The sequence below is a fragment of the Lepisosteus platostomus genome, chromosome 4 (genome assembly GCF_059453375.1).
Source record: "Lepisosteus platostomus isolate fLepPlt1 chromosome 4, fLepPlt1.hap1, whole genome shotgun sequence".
NCBI lineage: Eukaryota > Metazoa > Chordata > Actinopteri > Semionotiformes > Lepisosteidae > Lepisosteus > Lepisosteus platostomus.
In genome coordinates, this window is record NC_142614.1 from 2315101 (window position 1) to 2338983 (window position 23883).

General features: G+C 54.4%; 1 protein-coding gene across 1 annotated transcript; it reads left to right on the forward strand.

Moving 5' to 3' along the window:
• Positions 1-638: 638 nt before the first annotated feature.
• Positions 639-20458, forward strand: timm50 (translocase of inner mitochondrial membrane 50 homolog (S. cerevisiae)). The gene is made up of 11 exons (XM_088627448.1): positions 639-890; positions 1935-2097; positions 2796-2827; positions 7498-7519; positions 13590-13648; positions 14314-14433; positions 15070-15174; positions 15905-16003; positions 18854-19010; positions 19303-19409; positions 19704-20458. The coding sequence occupies exons 1-11, from the start codon at positions 672-674 to the stop codon at positions 19803-19805; spliced, it is 1185 nt and encodes a 394-aa protein (XP_088483574.1). The 5' UTR covers positions 639-671; the 3' UTR covers positions 19806-20458.
• Positions 20459-23883: the final 3425 nt, after the last annotated feature.

The following is a 23883-nucleotide window of genomic DNA, read 5'->3' on the forward strand; positions in this document are numbered from 1 at the left end:
AAATGTCTTTGAAATTCCAGACTTCTTTAAAAACAAGAGTAGTTGTTTTTTTTACCGATAGACTTCTGGAAATGTCAAATCTCTTGAAAAGACCGGCGGTGATGAAAGATGCCTTGTATCAGCTGCACCTTGGAGATGCAGTGTCTGATTGGATTTAAAATAGGTCAGTCGTAGCCAACAGTAATCCAAAAACTGCAGACTCGTAGGGGTTAGATATATTGAGATTTTTACGTGAGAAAATGTTTTCACAAACCTAACGTACTAAGAATCAAATTTGAAGTATAAGAATCCATCAAGTTATTGTTTTAATTTCTCTTCTTGAAAACAAACGTTTTAAATTTTGATTTACGAGGTCAATGGCTATTAACGTAGAATCAGACCTCGCTCCAGCGAATTCGCCTTGTAAGAAGATTAATAGACTCGTTGACGTCACTCTACGTCTTTGGGGCGTGTGCCCTCACAGAGCATGGCCGCTTTGGCGCTTCTCGCGAAGGTCAGCGATTCCTACTTTTTGATTGGGCGCAACCTTTCGAGACACGCCTTCAAAGGCGGGTCCTTCATCGTTCAATTTCCTATTGGGGCGTGCCCTTGTCAATCAAATCCCCCCCGTCCAATCACCACAATTTGTCCTTTACACTCGCGTCATTGCGACCGGTTGTGCTCCATTCAAGATGTCGGCGGGGTATGTATACAACGTGTGTGTCCGGACGAGCCGGGGCCTCTTGCGACTGGGACCCGGGATCAGAGCCGGTCCAGGAGCTGCGGTACCTGCCGGGATCCGGGCGATGCACTCTGACCGGCCGGCCGGCAGAGAGGACAGCGGTACCGGTGGGCTGGCTCAGGCCATCCTGCAGGACCGACTCCAGCAGCAGCAGCAGCTCAAGAGCCAGGTCTGTGCACAGCCGCGGTTCTGTCTGTCTGGTTTCCACCTGTTGGAGGGAAAGACACGGTATACTGCAGGCGAGTACAGGCGAAATTTACACTTTTGTCAAGTCCATAGGAAGACGTATCTCTACATGTCGGCCTGCGATGGTGGTAAGTGGGTTCGCTGCTTTTGAAGCGAGTCAGCTGCCTGTCAGTGTCGGTGCTGCCACAGCCCCGCAGGTCAGATGTTCCCCAAGAATTTTGTTAATAATAATGATGATGATGATGATGATAGTGACGCGACACTTTGGAACTGAGCTGTTACAGCGAGGCCGTCGTGGGCGACGTAACCTTGTCCCGGGAAAGGCACCTTTTACCTTGAAAGAGCTGCTCTTTTAAATGACCGTTGCCGTTCATTTAGGTATATTCAAGAATATATCTAAATCTCCGTTTTGAAACCGAACTGGGTTTTTAAATCTTGCAAAGAAGGCAAGTCTGTTGTTGTTGTTGTTTTTACTCTAAACGGGTGTGTCTCGATCACAGAGAGTAAACGCGTTGATGGTAAGCTAACGCGAATCGCCTGTTAGCGGGACAGGGGGGTCACGTCTAGTTTCCAGCGTCGGTGTAGTGAGTGAAGCCTGAGTTTTTTGCTCTGATGTGGTTTCCTGTTGTGACTGGTGGCTGGTGAGGTCGGGTAGATGGACTGCTAGTAGTAACCTTCCCGGCTCGTTCTCCCCTGGCGTCACTGTAGACTTTCGTAATGAAACACATGTCACGCTGTAGACGCATGTGCAACAATCCCCAAGTGGCTGAGGCTCACAAACTTCCTTACTGGTTAAAACATAAAGAACAGTTACAAGCAGGAGGAGGCTGTTTGGCCCTTAAGCCTGGGTGCCGGCTTTGGCAATGTGACTGGGTACTTGTTCCAGACCCCTGCCGCCCTTTGTGTAAAGAAGTGCGTCCAGCTCTCGGCTGTGAGGGCGGTTTGCTGTCTTGCCGCGCTGGTGAGGGCATGGCTGGGCGCGAGATATCAGTGCAGAGCTCTGACTCCCCTGTGTGGGTGTTTTCAGGGGGAGCCGGCCGGCGACGCAGAGGGGCAGGGGCAGCAGGGGCAGCAGGACCGGGGCGATGAGAGGAAGCAGAAGGAGAACACGGCCTACGCCAAGAAGATCGTGCTGAGGCTGGCCGGCGTGCTGGCGCTGGGCGGCTCCGTCGGCGTGGTGTACCTCTTCGGTGAGTGGACCGCTCAGGGCGGGGCCGTCTGCCCACCCAGAGCCCTGCCCTCAAGCAGCTTGGATCCTTTGGGATTCCTGTCCGCTGGTATTGACAAGCCAGGACTTGGGCCTGGAGTCCCCACCTGGAGCAGCACTAGACCTGAGGGCCAGAGAGTGACTGGCGGGGGGCGGCTGAGGGGACCCACACTGGCCCCTGAGAGCTCCAGTTTCGTGGGATTCATGGGTCACTCCTTAAATCAGGGGACCCCCTACTCTGGTGCAAGGGGAAGTTTTATTTTAACCTCTGGAGCAGGTGATTGGTTTCATAAAGTAGTTTAGCTACCATCTGAAAGGAAAATGCCGAAAGCCTGTAGCTCCTTGGGTTTCACGCCTAAATCGAACCCGTTCCTTGACTGAGCTGGTGCCAACTCCCTTGTGGTCCGAGTCTTGACAGCCTGCTGATCGAAGAGCGGTCTGTAAGGCCTGGATCGGATCGGAACGGGACGACCCCGGGGCTAGAGGTGGTCTTTTTCTTATCTGTCAGTGTCCTGCCCCAGAGCAGCGAGAGCAGCTCTTTATTCCCAGGGATCCAACTGGGGCAGCTGGTGATCTTTCCAGACATTGATTCTGCAAATAATCAGAAGAAATATTTAGCTCAAGAAGATCTGCTCCCTCCGGATCCTGATGGGTGAAACTTTTTTTCTCTTTCTCCTGCAGGCAGCAGTTCTATGGATGAACAAGGGAACAAGGTACAGTCTGTTTCCTCTACAGGGCCGGAATGGGTAATATTCAGCTTCTAGCAGCTCAGAGAAGCAGGTCACTACAGGCTGGGGGGAATAAGAGTTTTCTTCAGTACTGGCACTCTGTCTTCAAGGGGATCTGCAAGGCTGTTTTTACACCTTGGTGTTATAGTGATAAGTGCATTTCAAACCACAATGAAACTACCAAATACACAGAAACGTACAACCTGCAATTTCAATCACCAAAGAGACAAAATTTCAACATATCTGCAGCTCCATATTAATTAATTAATTGCTTACACTTATATAGCGCTTTTCTGGACACTCCACTCAAAGCGCTTTACAGGTAATGGGGATCCCCTCCACCACCACCAGTGTGCAGCCCCACCTGGATGATGCACCAGTCCGCTCCCCACACACCAGCTCTCAGTGGGGAGGAGAACAGAGTGATGAAATCAGTTGAGAGAGGGGGATTATTAGGAGGCCATGATTGGTGAGGGCCAAGGGGAAATTTGCCCAGGACAGCGGGGTTACACCCCTACTATTTTCAAGAAATGCCTGGGATTTTAATACAAAAGCAGGCCTATTGCACTGTGAACATGCTTCAGACCAAGTCAGTTTTGCTACCATAGTAATAGTAAAAATTCTGATGAATCTGACACGTACAAGGCAACACATTTTTAGGTGCTTTTAAGTTTTGCTTAAACGGTGGCGAGGCGCTTTGCGACAACATGGCAACCATACAGTCCTTTCACAAAGCCCATGTTTTTACACTTCATTCAGAATCTGTCAACTGTTGCGATACTGTAAATGAGTTTATTTTGTTGCCAAGGTTTAATTACCGGTCTGAGAAATTGGGACTGCAGTTCCCCTTTAAAACAGTAATTCAGTAGTTTGCTAGAAGATCTTCTCAACTTCAAGCAAAGGCGAATGCAAGTTCAGGGCTGTAGACTAACAAGTGTGCTTTTATGCAGTTACTAAACTGGGTGGTTTATTTCAAATGCAGACTTCCAGTAAGCAGGGGTGATCGGTGAAGTCTGTCAGGTGCCAAATTGAGTTTGTCACTTTCTTGGGGACCGTATGATAACCATATGGGTAAACTTTCTGTTACCTAAAACAGACATCACCGGATCCGAGATGTGGATTTCTGTAAAAGTTATTGTTCATTCTCATGCACATTTCACACAGCTGTACCAATATGAATCAGTGCCATACATATGTGCAAATACTGGTCACATTTAATGTGATGGAAAAGAAATGTTATGTTCCACATTTCCGAGTAGCATGACTCCTGAGAGGGTTGTTCTAGAAAATCAGATTTAGAGTGTGGCCTTTAACTGCCGAATTCCTGATATGCAAGCTCAGTGCTTCTCAGTCCTGGTCCTGGAGTCCTCCTGTCTGCTGCTTCTGTGGAGAACTGGGGGTATTTCCTGCCGGTTGGTCTTGTCTGGTAACGTGATCCAGGCTGCATTGTGAGTGAGGAGTGGGAGTCCACTTCAAAGAGCACACTTCTGCTGCAGGTGTGAACGTGGAGTGTGCTGGGAGCTCACTTCAAAGAGCACACTTCTGCTGCAGGTGTGAACCTGGAGTGTGCTGGGAGCTCGCTTCAAAGAGCGCACTTCTGGCCCAGGTGTGAACCTGGAGTGTGCTGGGAGCTCACTTCAAAGAGCGCACTTCTGGCCCAGGTGTGAACCTGGAGTGTGCTGGGAGCTCACTTCAAAGAGCACACTTCTGCTGCAGGTGTGAACCTGGAGTGTGCTGGGAGCTCGCTTCAAAGAGCGCACTTCTGGCCCAGGTGTGAACCTGGAGTGTGCTGGGAGCTCACTTCAAAGAGCGCACTTCTGGCCCAGGTGTGAACCTGGAGTGTGCTGGGAGCTCACTTCAAAGAGCACACTTCTGGCCCAGGTGTGAACCTGGAGTGTGCTGGGAGTCCACTTCAAAGAGCGCACTTCTGGCCCAGGTGCGAGTGTGGGTGTGGCGTGGAGAGTGCTGGTGTGTTGAGGAGGAGGTGAGTGGTTGCTCACGTGAGCTCAGGGGTGTGCAGACGCTCGGTCTTGGCTGGGGAGATGGGGTGTGCCGTCATTCACTGCGAGAGAGTTTGCAGTTTTGGTGTGTAAACACTTGAGGAGAACAGTAGGTGCAGGGTAGTGTACTTGGTGTAGCTCTGTGCATCCTGCGGTGAACGTGTCCAGCCCAGAGCCGTGCTCTAGTGTTGTTGAGGCCTGGGTGCTGTGACACAGTCCCGTTCTCTGGAACGATCGGGGCACGCTGCCCCCACACCGCACCTGGATGACAGCCCTGTGCCCGGAGGTGTGCCGGTTTCCCGTGGGAACTGGAGTGGCCCCAGCCTCCCTCTCTGCAGCTTGGTGCGAGGCTGTTAAGTGGGCTGGCAGGTTCCTGGACACCCCCTTCACATACAGGCGTCAATGCCTGTGATGCTGCTGCTAAATACCTGTTGGCACTCGGATCTGTGAGGCAGGCTGGGGAGAGCCCTGGAGCCGCAGCGGAGGAGCTCTCGGCCTGCTTCTGTCCGATTCTCTGAAAAACATCCGGTTATCCCGGCTTCTTTTAAAAAGGAAGTTCTTCCGTGAATTACATGAACTATCTTGAGTCGCTTTTAAGTATGGCAATGCATTCCCGGGTTTTTTTAAAACTTTTTATTTGATGATGGAAGGATTTACAGGTAGAACATATAAAGCACAGCTAAACACACTTAAAGTAATCTACTGCGTTCGTCTTTCATTTTACAATTATATTTTGTGTTTTATGTCATTGCCTATTTATATTAAGTTAATGTAAACAGGAGGTTACGAGTGGAAATGCAGTCGGCAAAAACATAACCAGCTATCAACACAAAACAATGACTTCATCCTCTTCACAGAGCAGAACCGGGTCTCAATGGGCCCACAAACTCAATCCAGGTGTGCTGGTATTGGCTAAACCTCTCGCCTGTAACCCAAGAGTGATGGTGATCTTTTCCATGATGTAAAATTCCTTTACAAAACTTATCCACTGTTGAGATGCTGGGGTTCATTCTCTTGTGGTTTTCTAACTGTCTGCTAAAATAATCTTCCTTTTACTTTCTGAGATTATTTTGAAGGCACTATGTGAAATGAAGCCTACCAGAATCGGTTTGATGGAACATTTGACCCTTTTCTGGCTTCTAAGTAAATCTTGGACAGGATTAGAGTGTTGCCTTTTTAGATAATTATTTGTTTGGCTAGTAGATCACTAAAAAATAAAGACTTATTCTGTTTAATTCCAATACGCCTCCGATTCAGCTCTTAAAACGTTTCGATTTAAGGTTAATCGTTTTCCACAACGCGGTGTAATGTTGTAGGTGACCACCAGAGGTCAGTGTTCTTGTTGAGGTGAAGGAGGCTCAGTGGGAGACGGGCGGCTGTCAACCGTAAAAAGCGTGTTTGTGATATTAGGTGCAGTAAAGGGAGAAGCCAAAACTTTAATATCAAAAACTAAAAATACTTATGGTAACAGATACTGACTTGCTGCATTTTTTATTGCTCAGATTGCACAGTTTGGGCATTGCAATGTGTTTTATTTTCTATGGAAGAAGTTTTCACCTTATTTGCGCAAATTACTAATTGGCCCCTTTGAGCTTATAATTGACAGCTTTGATTCTGTGGGTGCGTGCGTTGCCTTTGGGAACTGCAGGCAAGGCCTCTGAGATACCAAGAGGTCTGCCTGACAGACAGCTGCGCTGCTCAGTAGTAACCACAAGAGGGCGTCTTGTTGACGTCTAAAATCTAAATTAGGAGCAAGTAAAGGTTTATTCCATGCTGGAAAGACAAGAAAAAAGAACAACGTTTTGGCTGTGGAGCCTTCTTTTGGTTGTTTCTTTTCTCTGGAATAAACCTTTACTTCTTCCTTTGCAGCCGATTCCTTTGCAGTATACGCCGATACCTAGTTGAACTAAATCCAAATTACACTAGTCTTTTTTTTTTAAAGTTTTGTATAAATCCTTTTCTACCACATTGACTGTACCGTGATGGCGATTTGCATGGTGTCCATGCATAGTGCACATTTGCACATTTTATTCAGCTTGTAATTGTGAATATTGCGATCATTTACAGCCCATCGGTGCTAATTTCCTTGTCCTGCTGCCGAATCAGGGGAGCCAGTTCAGTCTCTTTGGGGCACAAAACCAGAGAGATTAGAGAATGATTGAATCGGCTAATTTGTAGATAAGTTAAAAAAGGAGATATTTGGTTTATTCCAGTACACCTCTGTTTCAGCTTACGGGCTCTTTAAATGGGGTCGGACCCCAACATGAGGAGAGGCAGCTGCAGGATCAGTGAAGCCCACAGTCGGTAGTGGTGTTGCCGCGAGCACGATGCTGGTGTTTGCCCTGCTGTAGGGACCGGGGTAATTCGGCCCGCAGTCAGTCCCCCTGTGGGAAAACAGAATTGGGGAGGATGTCAATGTGGTCGGGGGTCCCAGAGCGGGCAGGGTGGGTGAGCGGGCCCCCCTCTCCCCAGTTCCCACGCTGTACAGCTTGTGGCTGTTTGGGAACCCCTCCTCACCACCACCAGCTCTAGGGGGGCTCAGGCCTGCTGGCAGATGTATCTGAATTATTCATCTGTTTGGCAGATTAATTTAATGTGTAATTGAGCGGATCGGACTCGCTCACCCTCTCTCTCTCTCTCTCCTCTCTGTTTCAGATTCCAGATGAGTTCGACGGTGGTAAGTGTGACTGATTCTGTTCCTGATTGTTTTTTCTGTTTTCTGTTCTCCGGGGGGGGGGTATTCCTGATCATATCGGAGTGAGAGGAGTGATGCCTGTGAGGAGAGCAACACAAAACCAGGGGGTATGCATTGAAAACCAACAAGGCCCTTCTTTACACAAAGTGTTGTGGGAGCATGGAACAAGCTGTCCACCCTTGTTGTCAAAGCTGATGCTCAGGCATCTCTTAATCTGCTGGAGATCCTCAGATCATTCAGCTACTAGCAAAGTATAGATTTATATGGGCTGAGTGACCTCCTGTCTGTGATGTTTCTGATGTTTATGCACTGGATGTGTAATACTGACTGTGTCTCTGGAAAAGCGAATTTCCGGCACATCCTGGTTTCATAGCTGCCTGCAGGGGGGCCGTTGATCATGGTGAATGAGCTGCGTGTGTGTGTGTAGCTCCTGCCGATGTGAGGTTCCCATAAGGCCATGCAGCCCTCCCTGCCCCTGGCTGGCTCGCTGTTACCCTCCTGCCCCCCCCCACCCCCCCCCCACCTTCTGGCCTGCCTCTCTGCCAGGAGTGGCGCCTTGGTGTGGCCATGATGAATGGCACGCCCCATGATCAGCGCCGCTCCGTGCTGCGGCGATGCGCCCCACGCCAAGGGGGGACAGACCAGCCACTGTGCAGCCACATGCCACCCCGCCTGGGCTGCCCCTGCGGAGCCCAGGGCTCATCCATCATGTGCCCAGCGGGGCCAGCAGACAGGAAGGCCTGCCACGCTGGCACCACATGCCCGGGACTTTGTTTTCCAGGGCAGGAAAGCAGCTGTGCTTGGCGCACTGGGATTGCTTTTTGCCTTTGTCTGCGGTTTCTAACCCCGCTGGACTCGATGTTGGGTCTTTGTTAAACCCAGGAAGGCTGGTGATTTGAGCGCGGTGCGTTTCTCCCTGTTTCTGGCAAGAAATCCTTTTAATAGTGCTGGCGGTTTGCAGAGCAGGGCCCGACACTGAGTAACCAAGCAGCGTGCTCAGTAAGTATGGAAGACGGGGCGCCCAGCTGATGAGAGTTCTCCCGCTGTACACTGGGCTGGCCAGATGAACAGCGGTCCAGGCCAGAGCTGTTTGGCGTTGTTGGTGTACGGGGGACTGCAGGGGGCGCTGTGTTCTCTGTACTCCTCCGGCTCAGCTGAAGGTCACTGCTCGACTGGGGCAGTCGGAAGCCTTTTCCTAAGAGCCGCGCAGATCAATGGGGATAGTGAATCATTCCTTGCTTTTGCGTAATGATTTTCATCGCAAAGCACCTGACATGCAGGCGGGGACCCCCATCGGGGCCCCTCTGAGGTGCTGCCCCACCTGGGAGACGCAACGCACCCCCAGATCGGGGGGAGGAGGGACTCGGGGGGCTCCTAGTGGGCTCGGGGGGGTTAACACCCCTAATCTTCCCAACAGCCAGGGGATCCTTCATGACCAGTCAGGACCTCAGTTTATCATCACATCTGAAAAGCAGCACCCCCTTTAGCGCGCAGGTTCGGAAATTCTGTCCGAGAGGGAGGACACCTGTCCTGAGTGAAGACTGCCCAGCCCTGGTCAGCTCTCCCCCTGATGCTGCCCTGTGGCTGTTGCGGGGTGAAGCTCATCTCCGTTGTGTTCACTGCCCCCATTGATTCCTCCCTGCAAGCTGCTCAGGGGTCCGGGGAGGACGAGGAAGTTCGGTGGGGACGCATTTTGGCGTCGCTCAGCGCTCTGAAGCCCGTCTCGCCATTCTGCCTCAAGCCCCCACCCGGCGTCTTATTCCTCCCTTCTCACTTTGAGGCAGTGAGGTGGGAACCACCTGTCTCCCACTCAGTAGGAAGTCATTTCCTAATCGTGTTGATTGGCACGAGGGTGCTTCTGTGCGGAGCCAGGCAGGCACGTGAGCAGAGGGTAGGGGCAGAAGAACAGTCCCTTGTAGACGTGTGACCCCCTTCGTCAGACCCGGCAGCGATGGTGGTTCCCAGTACCGGCACTGGGAATCCTCCAGGGCAGCAGGTGTGCTCATGGGAGCTGTCCCTTCGCGTGGTGTTAAGGGAGTGAGGACCCGCGGTCCTGCGGCGAAACCAGGCATCGTGGATATTCTTCCGCTGGGAAAGAACCCGGCTTGGGCTTCTTCCGCTGCGCCGTGGAATGGGGAATCCCTTGGCGACGTTCTCCAGGCGGGAGCTGAGGAGGAGCGAACGAGGCCGAGACGAGCAGGCCTGTTTGATGGGACAGAGCTGTGTGCTGCTACAGAGCTATTTTAATTTTGTGGTGGAGGGTGGGGTGGGGGAGAGGGGGAGAAGAGACAGCTGTACCTTTTTATTAGCTGTAATTTGAAATGAGAGTGAGCAGCGGTTGTCTTTAAACGCAGAACAATTGGGCAGTGGGGCAGTAATCGCACAGCCAGTCACGCTCGGGTCTCTCTGGTGTCCCAGCAGGCTGACTGCCTCAGGGCGCAGGGCTGCACTGCCCCACTACAAAGCACCAACCCTGTTTAATACTGTAATGAGAGGTAATGATGACCTTAGGGGCCGGGGTAAAACGCCTGATCCCCATGGGAGGAGGAGGGAGGTGGGGGGGGGGCGGCCTAGCAGGCTTTCCAGCTGCCTATCCTTACGGTCCCTAAGCTGACAGATTGGTGCCACTTGCAAGTGTGTGTGAGAGAGAGAACAATATTTATCGGAACCCGGTCCCTCGGGGAGCGGGGATCAGTGCACAAACCGGGAGGGGTCAGGAAAGAGAGGACTGACGTTCCCACGCCGAGCGATGGCATTCCGGATGACCGAAGCCCAGCGCTGGGCAGGTGCGGGCCTGACGTGACGGGATGCCGAGATTTCGGAGGCGGTTGGCTTCTCCGCGGGACCTTTGGCTGTGCTGCAGGCGCGGTCGGGCCTGGTGGCGTTTCTCGGCCGGTGCCTGAGAGTGGGCGGGACGGAGGGCGTGGGCGTCCTGGTGCCCGTGTGCAGTTAGTGTGGTAACCCTGCCGTTATCTCCCAAAGGGGGAAAACGAGGGGAAATGGGGAGAAAATTCCCAGTTTTGCCCCGGGTCTGCTCTGGTGTTCCTGCTGTCGCGGGACTGCGCTGGGCTCGGCTCTCCACTGGCTGCCAGGGCCTCCTGGGCCCGGTACTGACCCGGACAGTAAGAACAGGTGCCTGACAGGGCTCTGCTGACCGACAGCGCTACGTTCCCTTGCGCATACCCCACTGGGAAAGCGGCGCCTCGGTGAGACCAGTTTGGGAAGGCGAAGAGGTGTTCTCGTCCACGAACCCGGCGAGCAAGCTGGCCGACGGCAGGCATGTGCAGCAGGCTGGTGAGATTTAATTCCTCTGCTCCTCCTTGTCCTGCATGGACAGCCCCTGCGCCCAGAGGGTGATTCCCTGTGATTCCTGCGGTCCCGTTTTTCAGTGTGGGGATCAGGGATCAGACCAGGCCGGCTGCTGTGGGGGAGGGGTGGGGCAGGTCATCGCTCTGCGGAGGAGAAGAGTGACAGACCTGGAAAGCTAGAGGTGGGGTGTGGAGAAAAGAGTGGCGATTGACTAATAATGGCATTTGACAAACACAGCAAGCATATGTCACCCCCTCGCGCGATGAAAAGGCCCCATTGTGTGGGCTGGGGCCCAGCCACTCGCCCCCAGCAGGCCCTGTTCAAACACGGCCCCTCCGGAGTGTGGCGGCCCGGCCCGCGCGGAGCTCCGCTCTGTGGGCTGTGCTCTTTTTGTTTCCCTAAAACAAAGGGGAACAATGAGACGTCCCCCTGCTGGCCCTCCTCAAGTGCCCTCCTTTGTGTCGGAGGGAACTTGGCCGAATTTCTCTTCTTAACGCTTGCTTTTCGGCTCCTGGTGAGGTTCAGGGGGGAAGCTTAGTGAGGTTTATCTGTGCGTCCAGGGGATTTAGTTAAAATGACTAGGGAACGTTACGGGTTTGTAAAGGTTGGGAACAAGGGGAGACCCATCGAGCTCATATGGCTGCTCAGCTCAGGAGCTGTTTAAGCTCATCCTGCTGTTTCTCGAAAGACACCGGCTTTGATTCCAGGGCTCAGGTAGCTGGTTCACTACCCCCACAACCCTCGGTGTATCGGACTGGCTCCTGCTCCCAGTGGCAAACGCCACCTCCTCCTTGTGTCCTCCGGTTTGTGTTTCACTCTGGATTCTGAAGGCCACGGGCCGGGCTTGGTCGACGTCGCTGAGGAGGTTGAGGACTCGCAGGAGTTCTCCGCACAGTCTTCTCGAGCGTGAGAAGACTCTCTCCTTCCACCTGTCAGTCTGGCACCTTCTCTCAAGCCTGGGAATGCAGGGATATTCTTCTGGGAACCCGTCCCAGAGCGCGTGCTCTTCTTAGTGCATCGTGCAGTTTTAACACATCGCTTGATTTACATTCTATACTCTTAACCAACCCATCCTTCCACAGCAAGTGTGAAAACAGCCGTGATGCTGGAGGGGGGGGTGTGACTCGAGTAGATCAGTGAAGCAGAGAGGGGAAGAGGAGGAAAGTGCAACAAGGCTCCGCAAACTGAAAGCATTTTCTGCTGGAGTCAGACTGTCCCACTTCAGGCCCCGTGGGATGCTTTGGGCTGCTGCGGGGTGTTTGGGCTGTCTCCCTTGTGTGCCTAGCATTCTGCATTTTAAGCCTCCGCTGGGAGTCCGGGGTTCATGTTACCCTAACGGGGCTGTGTGCCCCCTAGATTCTGCTGCTCCCAGGCCTGAACCCCTGAACCCTTCTAGGAGGGGTCCCTCTGGAAGGTGTCGGAGAGAAACCCCGGCTTCTGCTCGGGTCTGGACACCCCCCTCCATATTACCATAACAATCGCCAGCGAAGCACGCCTCAAACTGCCCCCCCCCCACGCCGATACACACGCTCCCCGCTTGATAAAGTGGCTCTAGCAGAAGTGTCAATAGCAGCAGCCGCCCGAAATGCTAATGCTTAAATCTCAGAGGGGCGGTATTTAACAGCGCGGTCACAGTCACACGCTCCCTACAAAATCTGGAGCCCCCCACCCCCCCCCCCAAGTCCTCCCATTGAATGAAATGGATTAAAACTAATCAAAGCCTCGCATACCAGCTCGAGTTTCTGCAGCCTCCCCAGGGACTTAACCAGCGAGCATTGTTGCTCAGGCCGGGTGCCGAGGGCTGAGCTCAACTGGTTAAATGGTTAAATTTCCCGAGCTGGGGCAGCGAGGCATCTTGAAATATGTTGGGGTTTTTTGGGTAAAAAAAAAAAGAGCCGTCAGCCAGCACATCCGCAAAGCCTGAGACCAAGACCTGCTTCCCAGCCCTGGTCCTGACCAACCTGGACAACTGTCTTCTGATTCTTACTCTGGGGCAGACTCTGAAGTTTCCTTTCATCTCTTGAAAGGATAATGGGATTTAATTCCCGTCCACTCTGTACCAATTTGGAAGTTTTTGAGCTTCCCTCATTCAGGTGTGCGGCAGCGCTCGCTGTGGGCGTGTCGGACACAGCGTCATTCCCACCTGCGCCCGTGTTTCCTCGCTGATCAGCAGCTCAGTGCTGTCCAGCCAGCCAGTCGCGACCTGCAGGTTGAAGAGAAGGCTGCATTGGAGGCTGTCTTGAATTCGGGGCCTTTTTCACACTTGTGACAGACTGAAGCACGACGAGTTTAAAGTTAAAGGAAGCAGATCGGTGAAGTCATCCTTTGGAGCATGAAAAGCAGCAGAGACCCTGTCCATTCCTCCGGGACCCTGGTTAGGAACTGCCGACTCTTGAGTTTGCTCCAGCTGAAGGAAAAAAAAGAGGCCGATTCACTTCAGAGCCTAGATCTGAGCGTGCCTTTCCTCTCCAAGCTGTCCTCGCACCTCACTGCGGTCAGAACAGGTCAGCTGGAAAAGGTCAGGCCTTGTCCAGGGAATGTCCGTGGAGAAGACCCGAGAGGGCCCCAGTGGAACAGTGTGGTTCCCGACCACAGAACCAGGGGGATGGGAGGGGACGTTGTGGGCTGTCCAGACTGGAGCCGGTCTGCAGACTGCGAGGCTGAGCCCAGACTGGCCTGAGCTAAACGGCTGGTTCACCTTCTTGTGTCTTTCACTGTTTTTTTTTTTTTTTACCTCTTACAGACCCTCCTGTGATCCAGCAGGTGCGGAGAACCTACAAGTATTTCAAAGACTACAGACAGGTGAGCAGGCAGGACAGGTCCGATCAGAAGCCTGTATTGGCTTGCGTGTGGGCTCAGGTCCGATCTGAGCTATGACCCGCCCGCCGGGATCTGGACCCAGTGTCCTGTTCGCTGAGACTCTCCCATTGATCCAAATGCAGCACTGTGCCTGGCATTGCAGACAGGTGGGCTGGGCAAAGTCTCATCAAATCCAGCCCAATTCATCCCTTGTCACCGCAAGTCACATCTCACTCTGCTAGAGGTGCCTGTTCTCAGTAACAACCATGCAACATGGGGCTTTCATCTTTGATGAAATGGCAGGGGTTACAGACAGAGAGCCCGCTCCGCTCGCTGTCAGCGCGAACTCTGTCCACGTCAGCTCAGCACGAGGCGCTCGAGACGGGTGCATTTCGTACAGTTGTGAAAATCGCAGGAAATGACAGCCCTGCGCACGAAAGTTCGCCGAGACAGAACACGAAACACAGGATGTGGGGGGGGTGGGGGAAGACTCGAGGCACAAAAAGTAGTGATGTTTCACGTTCTGCGGGGCAGCACGCACATGGCCTCTGCACTCGTGAGCAGTGCTGGAAGAGGTAGTCGGCCCAATTTATTGCGTGCTGCCTGCCCACCTCAACGTGGTGCCCGGCTGCCTGGCTGACCAGCCTGCTGTCCTTGACTTGTTCCAGATGATCATCGAGCCCACGAGCCCCAAGCTGCTGCCAGACCCCCTGAAGGAGCCCTACTACCAGCCCCCCTACACCCTGGTGCTGGAGCTGACCGACGTCCTGCTGCACCCTGAGTGGTCGGTGGGTGTGGGGTCTGTTGTGGGATGGCTTGCTCCCTTCTCTCGCTCTGCTCCTGTCCCTGCTTCACTCCGTCCTGGCGTCTCCGCTGTCTCTCTCTCTCTTTCTCCCTCCCCCTGTCTGTGGCGTCCCTGTCCTGTCCTGTGCAGGTGTGCGGTAGTGCAGGTGAGGCCCTGTTGTCGGGGGGGGCAGCAGAATGGTCATTTGTTTTTTTTTCTCCTCCCAGTACCTGGCCCTAACCCCCCCCCATAGTCCCACCTCCTGCCTTGCCTCTCCCACTATAGCTCGGGCGAGCCAGCCATCTGGACACGGCTGACCACCTGTCTCACCTGCCACCTCACCTGTCCAGCGGTGTGACCCTCCCCCACACAGCTGCTGCTGTAACCAGAAACCAGCTGGACCTCAGCAGCTCAGACACGGCTCCGAGAGACAGGCAGGGGGCTCAAGCAGGCTCCTTATCTAGAAGCATACTTTTCTAGAAGTACTGTTGCCTTTGAAATGTTTTTCACTCCAGCAGGCCCTGTCTCGGCTGACCTGTGCTCCCCGCGCGGCGAGCTGTGGGCGGGCAGTCGCGTGGTTGGCGTCGCTCAGCCGGGTCAGCGGCCCTGACTCTGCCCTCTCCACCCTTCTGCCCCGCAGCTGGTAACGGGCTGGCGCTTCAAGAAGAGGCCCGGGATCGATTTTCTGTTCCAGCAGCTGGCGCCACTCTACGAGATCGTCATCTTCACCTCCGAGACGGGCATGGTGAGAGTCCAGCCTGGGCGCCGCCGCGTTTCGCCCGTCGGGTGAAACCAAGAGGCTCGCGTCTCAACAGGAGCAGCAGTAAAGTCGTAGTAATCAGCTTGTGTTCTAAAGGGAGGGATGCTCCTGAAACTTGTTTTTTTTAAATGGCAGCTGGCATAGACCTGCAGTGACCTGGGGCTCATGTTTGGAGGAGAAGAGACTCTTGCCCTCCCTGCATGTATCTATATATAGCACATATGTGCAGATTCGGTCTTGGTGTACTTGCATGGAAATGGTGTTGGCACCCGCAGCGTGAAAAATCACATTAATACTCCTGCTGCTGTGGTGCTCGGCCATCACTGAAACCCCAAAAAAGGATCTTCTGCGTGCCGCAGTGTGAGGGTCCGCCCTTGTCCAGCTCAGATAGCGTTGGGGCGCAGGCCGCAGCTGAGGGTGGTGTTAACGACCGCCCTGGCGACCTGTGGTGACCATGTGAACAGGGGCTCCAGGCCCCACTGTAATCGGAGCGCCCCGTCATCGCAGACCTGTTACTGCAGGGCTCGGCGTGCAGCAGACACGCCAGCAAACACGGAGGAAGATCTGGTTCTGTCGGGTTGAGCGGTTTTGTTCCGCCTGTGCCGTTTGGGCCCATGGCCGACAGGAGCCGCTGGCAGGGCGGTCCATCGCGGCGGCTCGCCCAGGCCCGCGGCTTTTCGCTAACACTCCTCTGCGCCGTTGTCCACCCCCGCAGACGGCCTTCCCCCTGATCGACAGCATCGACCCCCAGGGCTTCGTCATGTACCGGCTCTTCAGGGACGCCACGCGCTACGTGGAGGGGCACCACGTCAAGGTACCGTTTCCATGGCTCAACGTCGACTGTCCTGTCCAGGCCCGGGCGGTGACCGGCTTGCCGCGTGATGCCGCTCGGATGAACCGAGTCCTGCGAATCGCCCGGGTCTCGGGTCTGGCCTGTTGACCGCAGCCCAGTCGCCGGGTCCTCAAACACGGGCATGCTGGGATATCTGTCTGAGGGGATGCGGTCGTGTTCACAGCAGGGTTCCCCGCTCGCGTGAGGGCAGGGAACCTGCAGCTCCACCCTGCCCGCAGGCGCGAGAGCCCCCTGCTGGCAGGGGAGAAGAATGCATGGGGCGGAGCTCCGAGTGACTTTTCTCTGTCTGTCCTGTTTTCCTTATATTTATTATCTGCATTGTCCAAAATCCAACCTCGGCAGCTATTTTTGAGATCCGGTTCCACGTAGTTTGGCCAATGATTTGAACGGTGAGGGCCTTTTTAAAGGTGTAGTGGGAATGGTGGAGCGGGAGTCTCTGTGGGAGACTGGGAGCTCCGCACAGCTGCCGGACCTGGAGGTGAAAGAAGTCTTTTATCCGGGGAGGAGCCGGATCAGGACCGAGCGGCTTGTGTGGCTTTGGGAATCTGGGGGAGAGCAACCAGGAAGAGTGTCGGTCAGATGTGAAAGTGTGGCGCTGGTTTTGTGTGTGACCTCTCAGCCCTCCTGCTACAGCTTGTCCCCCAGGCTGCAAAAAGGGAGAGGAAAGGGCTGAACAAACTGCTGTCCTCTTCAAATTGGTATCTTTAAATGAAAATCTGAATTTAATGTGACGGGGAAGTAAGAGGCAGTGCTGAAAGGGCAGGGAGGCGGCTTCTGTGTGTCTAGAACAAGCTGACAACCGAACCCTGCCCCCCCACCCAGTGCTGAGCCTCTTCCCTCTCGCTGCTCCTGCTCCAGGGGTGTTACAGCAACGCGCGCTGGTTTCTAGCCTCTATCTGCCTTCTGTCTTCCTTTTCCATCTCCTCTCGGCCCCCCCCCCTCCCTCGGCCCTCACCTCCCATCTGGCCCCTGTGAGAAGCAGCAGGGGGCAGGAGAGGGGGGGGGGACGCGCAGGACTTTCTCTGAAAAGAAAGCCCCCCAGAGACCCGCTCCTCTGTTGGCGTTGAATTACGATGCTTTTCAAAGGCAGAGCAAGTTTTCAGAAAGCGGCGCTCGCGACAGCAGCGCACTGGAGTCCGGGAACAAAACACGGCCCAGGTTTGTTTCTCCTGGAGCTGAACCCTTTCTCCCTTCTCTGGAGACCCAGCGGCGCGCTGGTCCAGAGGCGGCCGATAACGTCTGAAAAGCTGCTGCAGGTTCTGGCGGATACAGTTGCTGAAACAGTAGACGGGTCCGACTTTTAGTCATTAATCTGAGAACAAAAACTTTTTTTTTTTCCCCAAAGCAAAGAGAAAGCTGAGGCCGAACTGAGCAACGGACATATTTTGTAATTCCCATTCCAATCGGCTTGGGTTGTTGACTGATTTCGCTTGTGTTTTTTAAACCAATTTAATGTAGAAAGAGAATATTTTTCATTGTCAAACATAGTTTAGTTTGAACTCTTGCTCGTTCAGAACAGATCGTGAGGGGGGTTCATACCACATTCTGTGGTTTGTAAAACCTGAAGTGGATCAGCCTGCTGTGCAGCGGGAGTTCTGTTCCCCTGGTGTTTCGGGGGTCCTGTCCGCCCCTGGTGGGGGGGGATGTGGGCTCCGTCAGAAAGCCAGTGCTGCGCAGTGTCAGCTTGAGGGCCAGGGCGCTGTGAAAGTGATGGTTTTGGGGGGACCCCAGCAGGTTAGAGCCCCACTGCTCCAGCACGTCGGCTGGCGGTTTGTTGTCAGAGAGGCCGGTCTGCGCCCCGTTTCCTGACACGTTGCGGGTTGCAGATGTAACCCAAGACCGTGGAGGAGCTAAACCAGGATTTCTTTCATGCCTGGGTTGTGGGGAGCCCAGTTCAGGAGGGGGCAGGGTGCGCTTTGGGCGCGCAGGATAATTCCTGTTGATGTGAACTTCTGGGGGAGCAGGCTGTGCGTCATGTTCCAGGGAGCTCAGTGGTCACGCCTGACCGGTGCGCGCGCAGGCCCCCGCGCGCCATCACACACGCCCTGGCGATGCCCAGCAGCCGTGTCCTCGGAGCTCCCCTGAGGGGCGTTCAGCTGATCTGCAGTGTGAGGAGGGAGGCAGGTGCCCGGTCATTAATTTGCGGTGGGGCAGCGCTGGCAGTCTCCCACGACCTGGGCCTGTGCTAGCTGGAGGGAGGGTCAGAGCCGGCCTGCCCTGGGGACGGAGGAGAGGGACGGCCCTGTCCATCTGCTGGGCCCGCCGTGTGAAGGCTGGAGGAGGACAGCTGGCCCCAGGGAGACCGTGCCCGTGTGCTGGGGGGAGGGGGGGAGCGTTCTGATGCTACACGCCCCTCCTGGCTTTGTGCACTGCGTCCCCCCAGAAACCCTGGGTCCTGACCCAAAGGAGATGGTACAGAACCAGAAACGTTGTTGGAAGTTCTGTGCTTTCTCCTGTATCCAGCCGAATGGCCCATGAACTACAGCCATGTCCTGCGCTGGTGAAATCAGAGGGACACGCCACCAGGGGGCGTGGTGATCGGCGCCGACGGGGCGTTAGGATTCGGAAATGGAGCACAAATAGCAAGGATGTGACTGTACCTTCAGTGGTGCGATGGGCACTTTCCTCTGTGTTTAATGGGTAGGATTTAGAAACTCAAATGGAGCCATTTCCCCCCACATTGGAGAGCCCCAGTATCCACCCCAGATCTGAATGCCTTGATCGAACCAGTTATTGACTTCATTAATGAGTTCATGATGAATTGGGGTCGGGGCTGACGCCTGTGCTCTCTCCCTCTCTGGGGCCCTGCAGGACGTCTCCTGCCTGAATCGGGACACCTCGAAGGTGATCGTGGTGGACTGCAAGAGGGAGGCCTTCAGCCTGCAGCCCTTCAACGGGCTGGCCCTGCAGAAGTGGGACGGGAATTCGGAGGACCGCGCCCTCTACGACCTGGCGGCCTTCCTCAAGAGTGAGTCCGGAACCGTGCGTGTGCTCGTGCACGGCCGCGGCTCGGTTTCCGATCGCTTGCCAGGCAGTGCGAGATGCACCAGTGAGAGAGGTTCCGCTCCTGTCACAGTGTGGGGCTGGAGACCATCACTTCAGCATTGCTGACCGACGATTCAGATTTGGGACCGAGGGCTGTAGTTGGCAGAAGCAGCTCAGTCGTGAGAAGAAGAGACTGGACAGCTGGTGACGATGTGAAGGTGTTGTAGCAGAGACTGAGTGAACCTCATCCTGCCTCCTGTCTCTCTCCCTGCCAGCGATCGCTCTCAGTGGGGTTGAAGACGTCCGCACAGTGCTGGAGAACTACGCCCACGAGGAGGATCCCATTGCAGCCTTCAAACGCCGACAAGCACAGCTTGCACAGGTATCCAGAACACCCCGACCCCCACCACACACACCCATGACCCACACAGGTACCAAAACACACCCCGACCCCCACCACACACACCCCTGACCCACACAGGTAACCAGCACACCCCGACCCCCACAGGTACCAAAACACACCCCTGACCCTCACACACACACGGACAGTTCCTTACGCTCCAGACTATGCTGCTGTAGGGGCGGTGCTGTGGGTCCAGACCCGGCCTGTGCGCGGGTGATGCTCTGCAGCTGTTCCTGCTGGCGGGGGTGTGACGCGCTGTGCTGTGCCTTGCAGGAGGAGCAGCAGCGCCTGTCGGAGAGCTCCCAGCACAAGTCCCAGGGCCTGTCTCTGGGCTCCATCGCCGGCCGCTTCTGGCCCCGCTCCAAGCAGCAGTGAGCGCCGCTCTCCCGCCCACCGGCCGCCGTCCTCCTCGCCGCGAGCCAGCTGCCCGGCAGAGGGGGCACTCGGGGTGGCGAGGTGAGGAGGGGCACGGGCACCCGATCCGGTCCCTGCACAGCGGCGATGTCACAGGGAGAGGGGAGAGGGCTCCCCGTTTTCCTCTGCAGCCTCTACGGCGGACGCCCCGCCGCCAGGCCTGCCCAGGACAGCGCAAGGACAGAGCGGGGTCCACTCCTGCCAGCCGGGACTTCCGTCCGCGCGGAGCCGGACTGTGAGCGAGCGATCCTGGCCGGCTTCATACTCCTGCCTCCACACCCTCGGATTCTGGGATTCAGTCTGGACTCCGGACCATCGCTGCTGAATCAGGAGGAGCGTTGGAGTCGGACCTGGGGGCACTATTTTTTTGGGGGTCTGTCCTTGTGGCCACTTGTGCTGTGTTAACAAACCTCAGAGACTGGGCAGTGTGGGTGGGGGGTACAATTCTGGTGACTTTGTTGTGGGGGGGTTACTCTGAATGTAGGGGACGTGTGTATTTTCATTAGCCTGGACAGCACTGCTGCAGCAGTTTCTGCAAGAGCCTCAGCAGGGGGGCGTCGCTGCTTGGCGCCGTGCAGAGAGCAGCTTGAAATAAACCTGCCCTGTCCAACAGATGCGCTGCTTTGTCCTGTGTGTGGTGACACGCCGCCCACTCAAACCGCGCGGCGCTCGAAAACCAGCCCCCCCGATGTCTTTTCTCCGCGGCGGCTCCTGTGTGTCCTTCCGGCTCTTGGGGCTTGGATCGGGCCTGGCGAGCGCTGGGGCTCCCAGCCACCCATCTGAACACCCTCCAGCTTCCAAGCACGAGGGTTCCTGGAATGAAATCCTTGCTTACATGATCAGCTGATGTCCCGTATTTAGGGTGACACACAGGGCTAACTGGATTGGGGTTTTCCAGGCCCACGAGTAAAGACCCCGAGGTGCTGCCCTCTGGTGCTGTGGTATACTGTTTCACCAGTGGGTGTAGCAGACCTGACCTCGCAGAACGTGTCCTGATTTGTATGGATTTAAAAAATTGTGATATATTAAACTGAAGTACAACTGCCTTATATTCTAAAACCAAGATTTCTCAAATTTCCCATTGTTTGGCCCTTGGATGTGTTTCTTTTTCAGTTGCGGGGCAGGTGGGCGTTACAAGGGAGAGAATGAGTAATCTTCACTCGTGCCTCACTTTGCAGGTGCTGTGTTTAAGAGGTCTCTTGGGGGACATTAAGGACTTTGTCCTAATCGCTTCCTGTGTACAGTGCTGGTCAGTTTCCTGGTTTCCTGTTAATCCCGGGAGCTCACATTGTGATGAAGACATCACAGAGCCCACAATGCTTGGCAGCCCTGCTCATTCATAGGCAAGGCTGCCAGCTGGCCTGTGTGTGCAGTCTGCCATGGGCACCGCTGTGGGCCAAGCTCCTCGCTGAGCTCTGGCTGGCCTGGACTGTGCCCCAGCTGTGGGCTAGTCTGAGCTGGCCAGTCCCACAGGCACCGCGGTCCAGTTGGACACGGGCACAGTAACGAGCCTCCTCAGGTATCGCAGGAAGCGTGATCCGTTGTTAAACAGTTTAAGGCGGGACAGGTGGCGAACGCCTTCCACCCCAGCCCGCTCCTGCAGTGACTGGCAGGTGCTGCAGAGCGAGACCCTTCTGCGTTTGTCAGAAGAACAGCCTCGGCCCTCAGTCCACCAGCCCGGGAGCCGCAGCCGAAACCTGCGCAGGGAGCCTTTTTAAAACTGCTTTCCGAGACCGAAAGCCTCTGAGTTAGTCCTGGTTTGGCAGTATGTGCCTTACTGAGCTGCGCTGTGTCACGCTGCTGTTGCACTCAAATCCCAGTGATGTCCCTTTAATTCACCTGCATCTTGATTGGCCCTTACCAATCATGGCCTCCTAATAATCCCCTTCTATGAATTGGCTACATTACTCTGCTCTCCTCCCCACTGATAGCTGATGTGTGGTGAGCGTTCTGGCGCACTATGGCTGCCGTCGCATCATCCAGGTGGGGCTGCACATTGGTGGTGGAGGGGATCCCCATTACCTGTAAAGCGCTTTGAGTGGAGTGTCCAGAAAAGCGCTATATAAGTGTAAGCAATTATTATTATTATTATTATTATTATTATTATTATTATTATTATCTCCAGGTTGTCAAATGACACATCCACCAGCAGTAAAGTGACGACATCATGCGATTGCATTTTTTTTTCAGTTTCTCTTTAACATTATTTCTGTCTATGGTTTTGAGCCCCGTCCTTATTTCACTCGAGAAACATGAGGAGGTGGTGGTGGTGTGGGGGGGGGTTATATATTCTATTTCACTTTCATTTCAGCTGCGGTTCACACCCCCGTTTGTAGTATGAGGTATCGGAAGGCAAAAGACGCTTGCTTGGTTCACGTGCTTGTAGTTTTAAACATCTCTTTGTTTCTGTGTCGCGTGGAAACTACCTGCCTGCCCTGCCCGAGATCAGGTGTGCGAGGGAGGAAATGCTGGTTCGCGTTTGCCCGTTTGCCAAACCCGATTCGCTGGTTCCTCTGAGTCGTCATCTGAGGCGCAACAGGCGCGCTCTGTCTGCGATCAGCCCCGGTGTCGGTGACCATGCCTCACACGCCAACTCATGAAGAGGCTCATAATAACACGATCGACGGATAAGGGGATCCGTCTTGCAGCGACTGTGCAGTAATAATGTCCTGATGGTTCTTTTATTCTTCACGCCAGACCAGGGAGCGTTCTGTCAAACGGAAGAAAGACGATTTGCACCGCAAAACGGCACCAACCATTTTAATAGTCCGGTTAACCCCAGCGTGTCTGAAAGGCTGTTGCTGAGTTTAGGCAGGGCGGAAACCACAGATAATTCAATACACAACAGAGAGCAAAGTTTGTTGTTCAATTGCAAACGCTCGCCTTCACCTCCTCTAAGAGCCTGTCGAAAGTCTAAGAAAAATGTCAAATATTGTTTTCATATTATTTAAACGCGTCCTCTATTTCTCTTCCCTCCTTGTTCTCTCTTCCTTTGGAACACGAGAGGAAATCAGGGGGGAGCGCAGGGAAAACCGAGAAAAGGAGGCACGTCCCTTCACAAAGGGTGGCGGGAGCGGGGAACAAGCTGCCCGGCTGTTTTGCTGAAATCGATCACCTGTCGATCTTGGTAAACATTACCTGCTACCTGCCAAACGGCCTGTCTCGTGTTCTTAGGTTGCTTCTCACCCCCGGCTCTTGAGGGGTCCAGTGCTGGGCCTGGACTCCCGCTGCGTCTGTGGGCTTTTCTTCCGGGTCAGTAACGAACTTAATCAGCCGGTTACTGGTTTAACCGGTCGCAGATCTTCGGGTGCTGCTACAAAATCAGATCGCATCAGAGATCTAGAACCAGGATTCGGCCTGTCGAGTTTGTGTGCTTGAACGCTGCTGACACAAGAACCATCAGATCTTTATATCTGACGTCAATTAAAGGCAATTAAAAGCTGAAAACCCCGAGAGGGATGGGCAGGGGTGCGAGCTGTACGTCTGGCGGACACGACCCATCTAGTGGGACAGTTCCCCCCTCTCGAGCCTTGAGCCCAGGCCACCAGCGCGGTGAGCTTTCAGAATCCGTCCTGTCCGGGAACCGCCATAGACACTTCTTTTAAATCAGTGCGTTGCATTAAAAAGACATCGTTTAACAATTCAGTCATTTTTTTAAAAGGTAAACGGAATAGATTTCTGTGGTGGGGGGTATCACAAAGCATCGTCTTTGCCTTATCAAGCCTCATCAGATGAGCAGCTGGTGGCGCTTATAGGCGATGTGGGTTCAGCGTCGAATTCCACAAGTCCAGCGCTCGTGACACGGTTGATGCCCCTTTACCTCGTGGGGCGAGTCAGGTCACCCACTGGTACCCTAATAGTTTCTTAAGAGACCTGTAAATACCGCTAATTACTTGCTTAGCGGTCTCTTCGCACCCTGGTCTCGGAATGGGCTCTCGGATCAGCCTCTTATCAACAGGAGATCGACTCTCTAAGCCTCTTGGCATCTCTCCATCTCGCCAAATATTTGGAAACGTTTCGTGTTAAAAAGCAATCAATG

What these genes read in the sequence shown, in the direction of transcription:
- timm50 (XM_088627448.1), top strand. Translation starts at nt 672, where the DNA reads ATGTCGGCGGGGTATGTATACAACGTGTGTGTCCGGACGAGCCGGGGC. An exon ending in TGGATGAACAAGGGAACAAG is followed by an intron (nt 2,828 to 7,497) that starts GTACAGTCTGTT and finishes TCTCTGTTTCAG; the next exon opens with ATTCCAGATGAGTTCGACGG. An exon ending in TGGAGGGGCACCACGTCAAG is followed by an intron (nt 16,004 to 18,853) that starts GTACCGTTTCCA and finishes GGGGCCCTGCAG; the next exon opens with GACGTCTCCTGCCTGAATCG.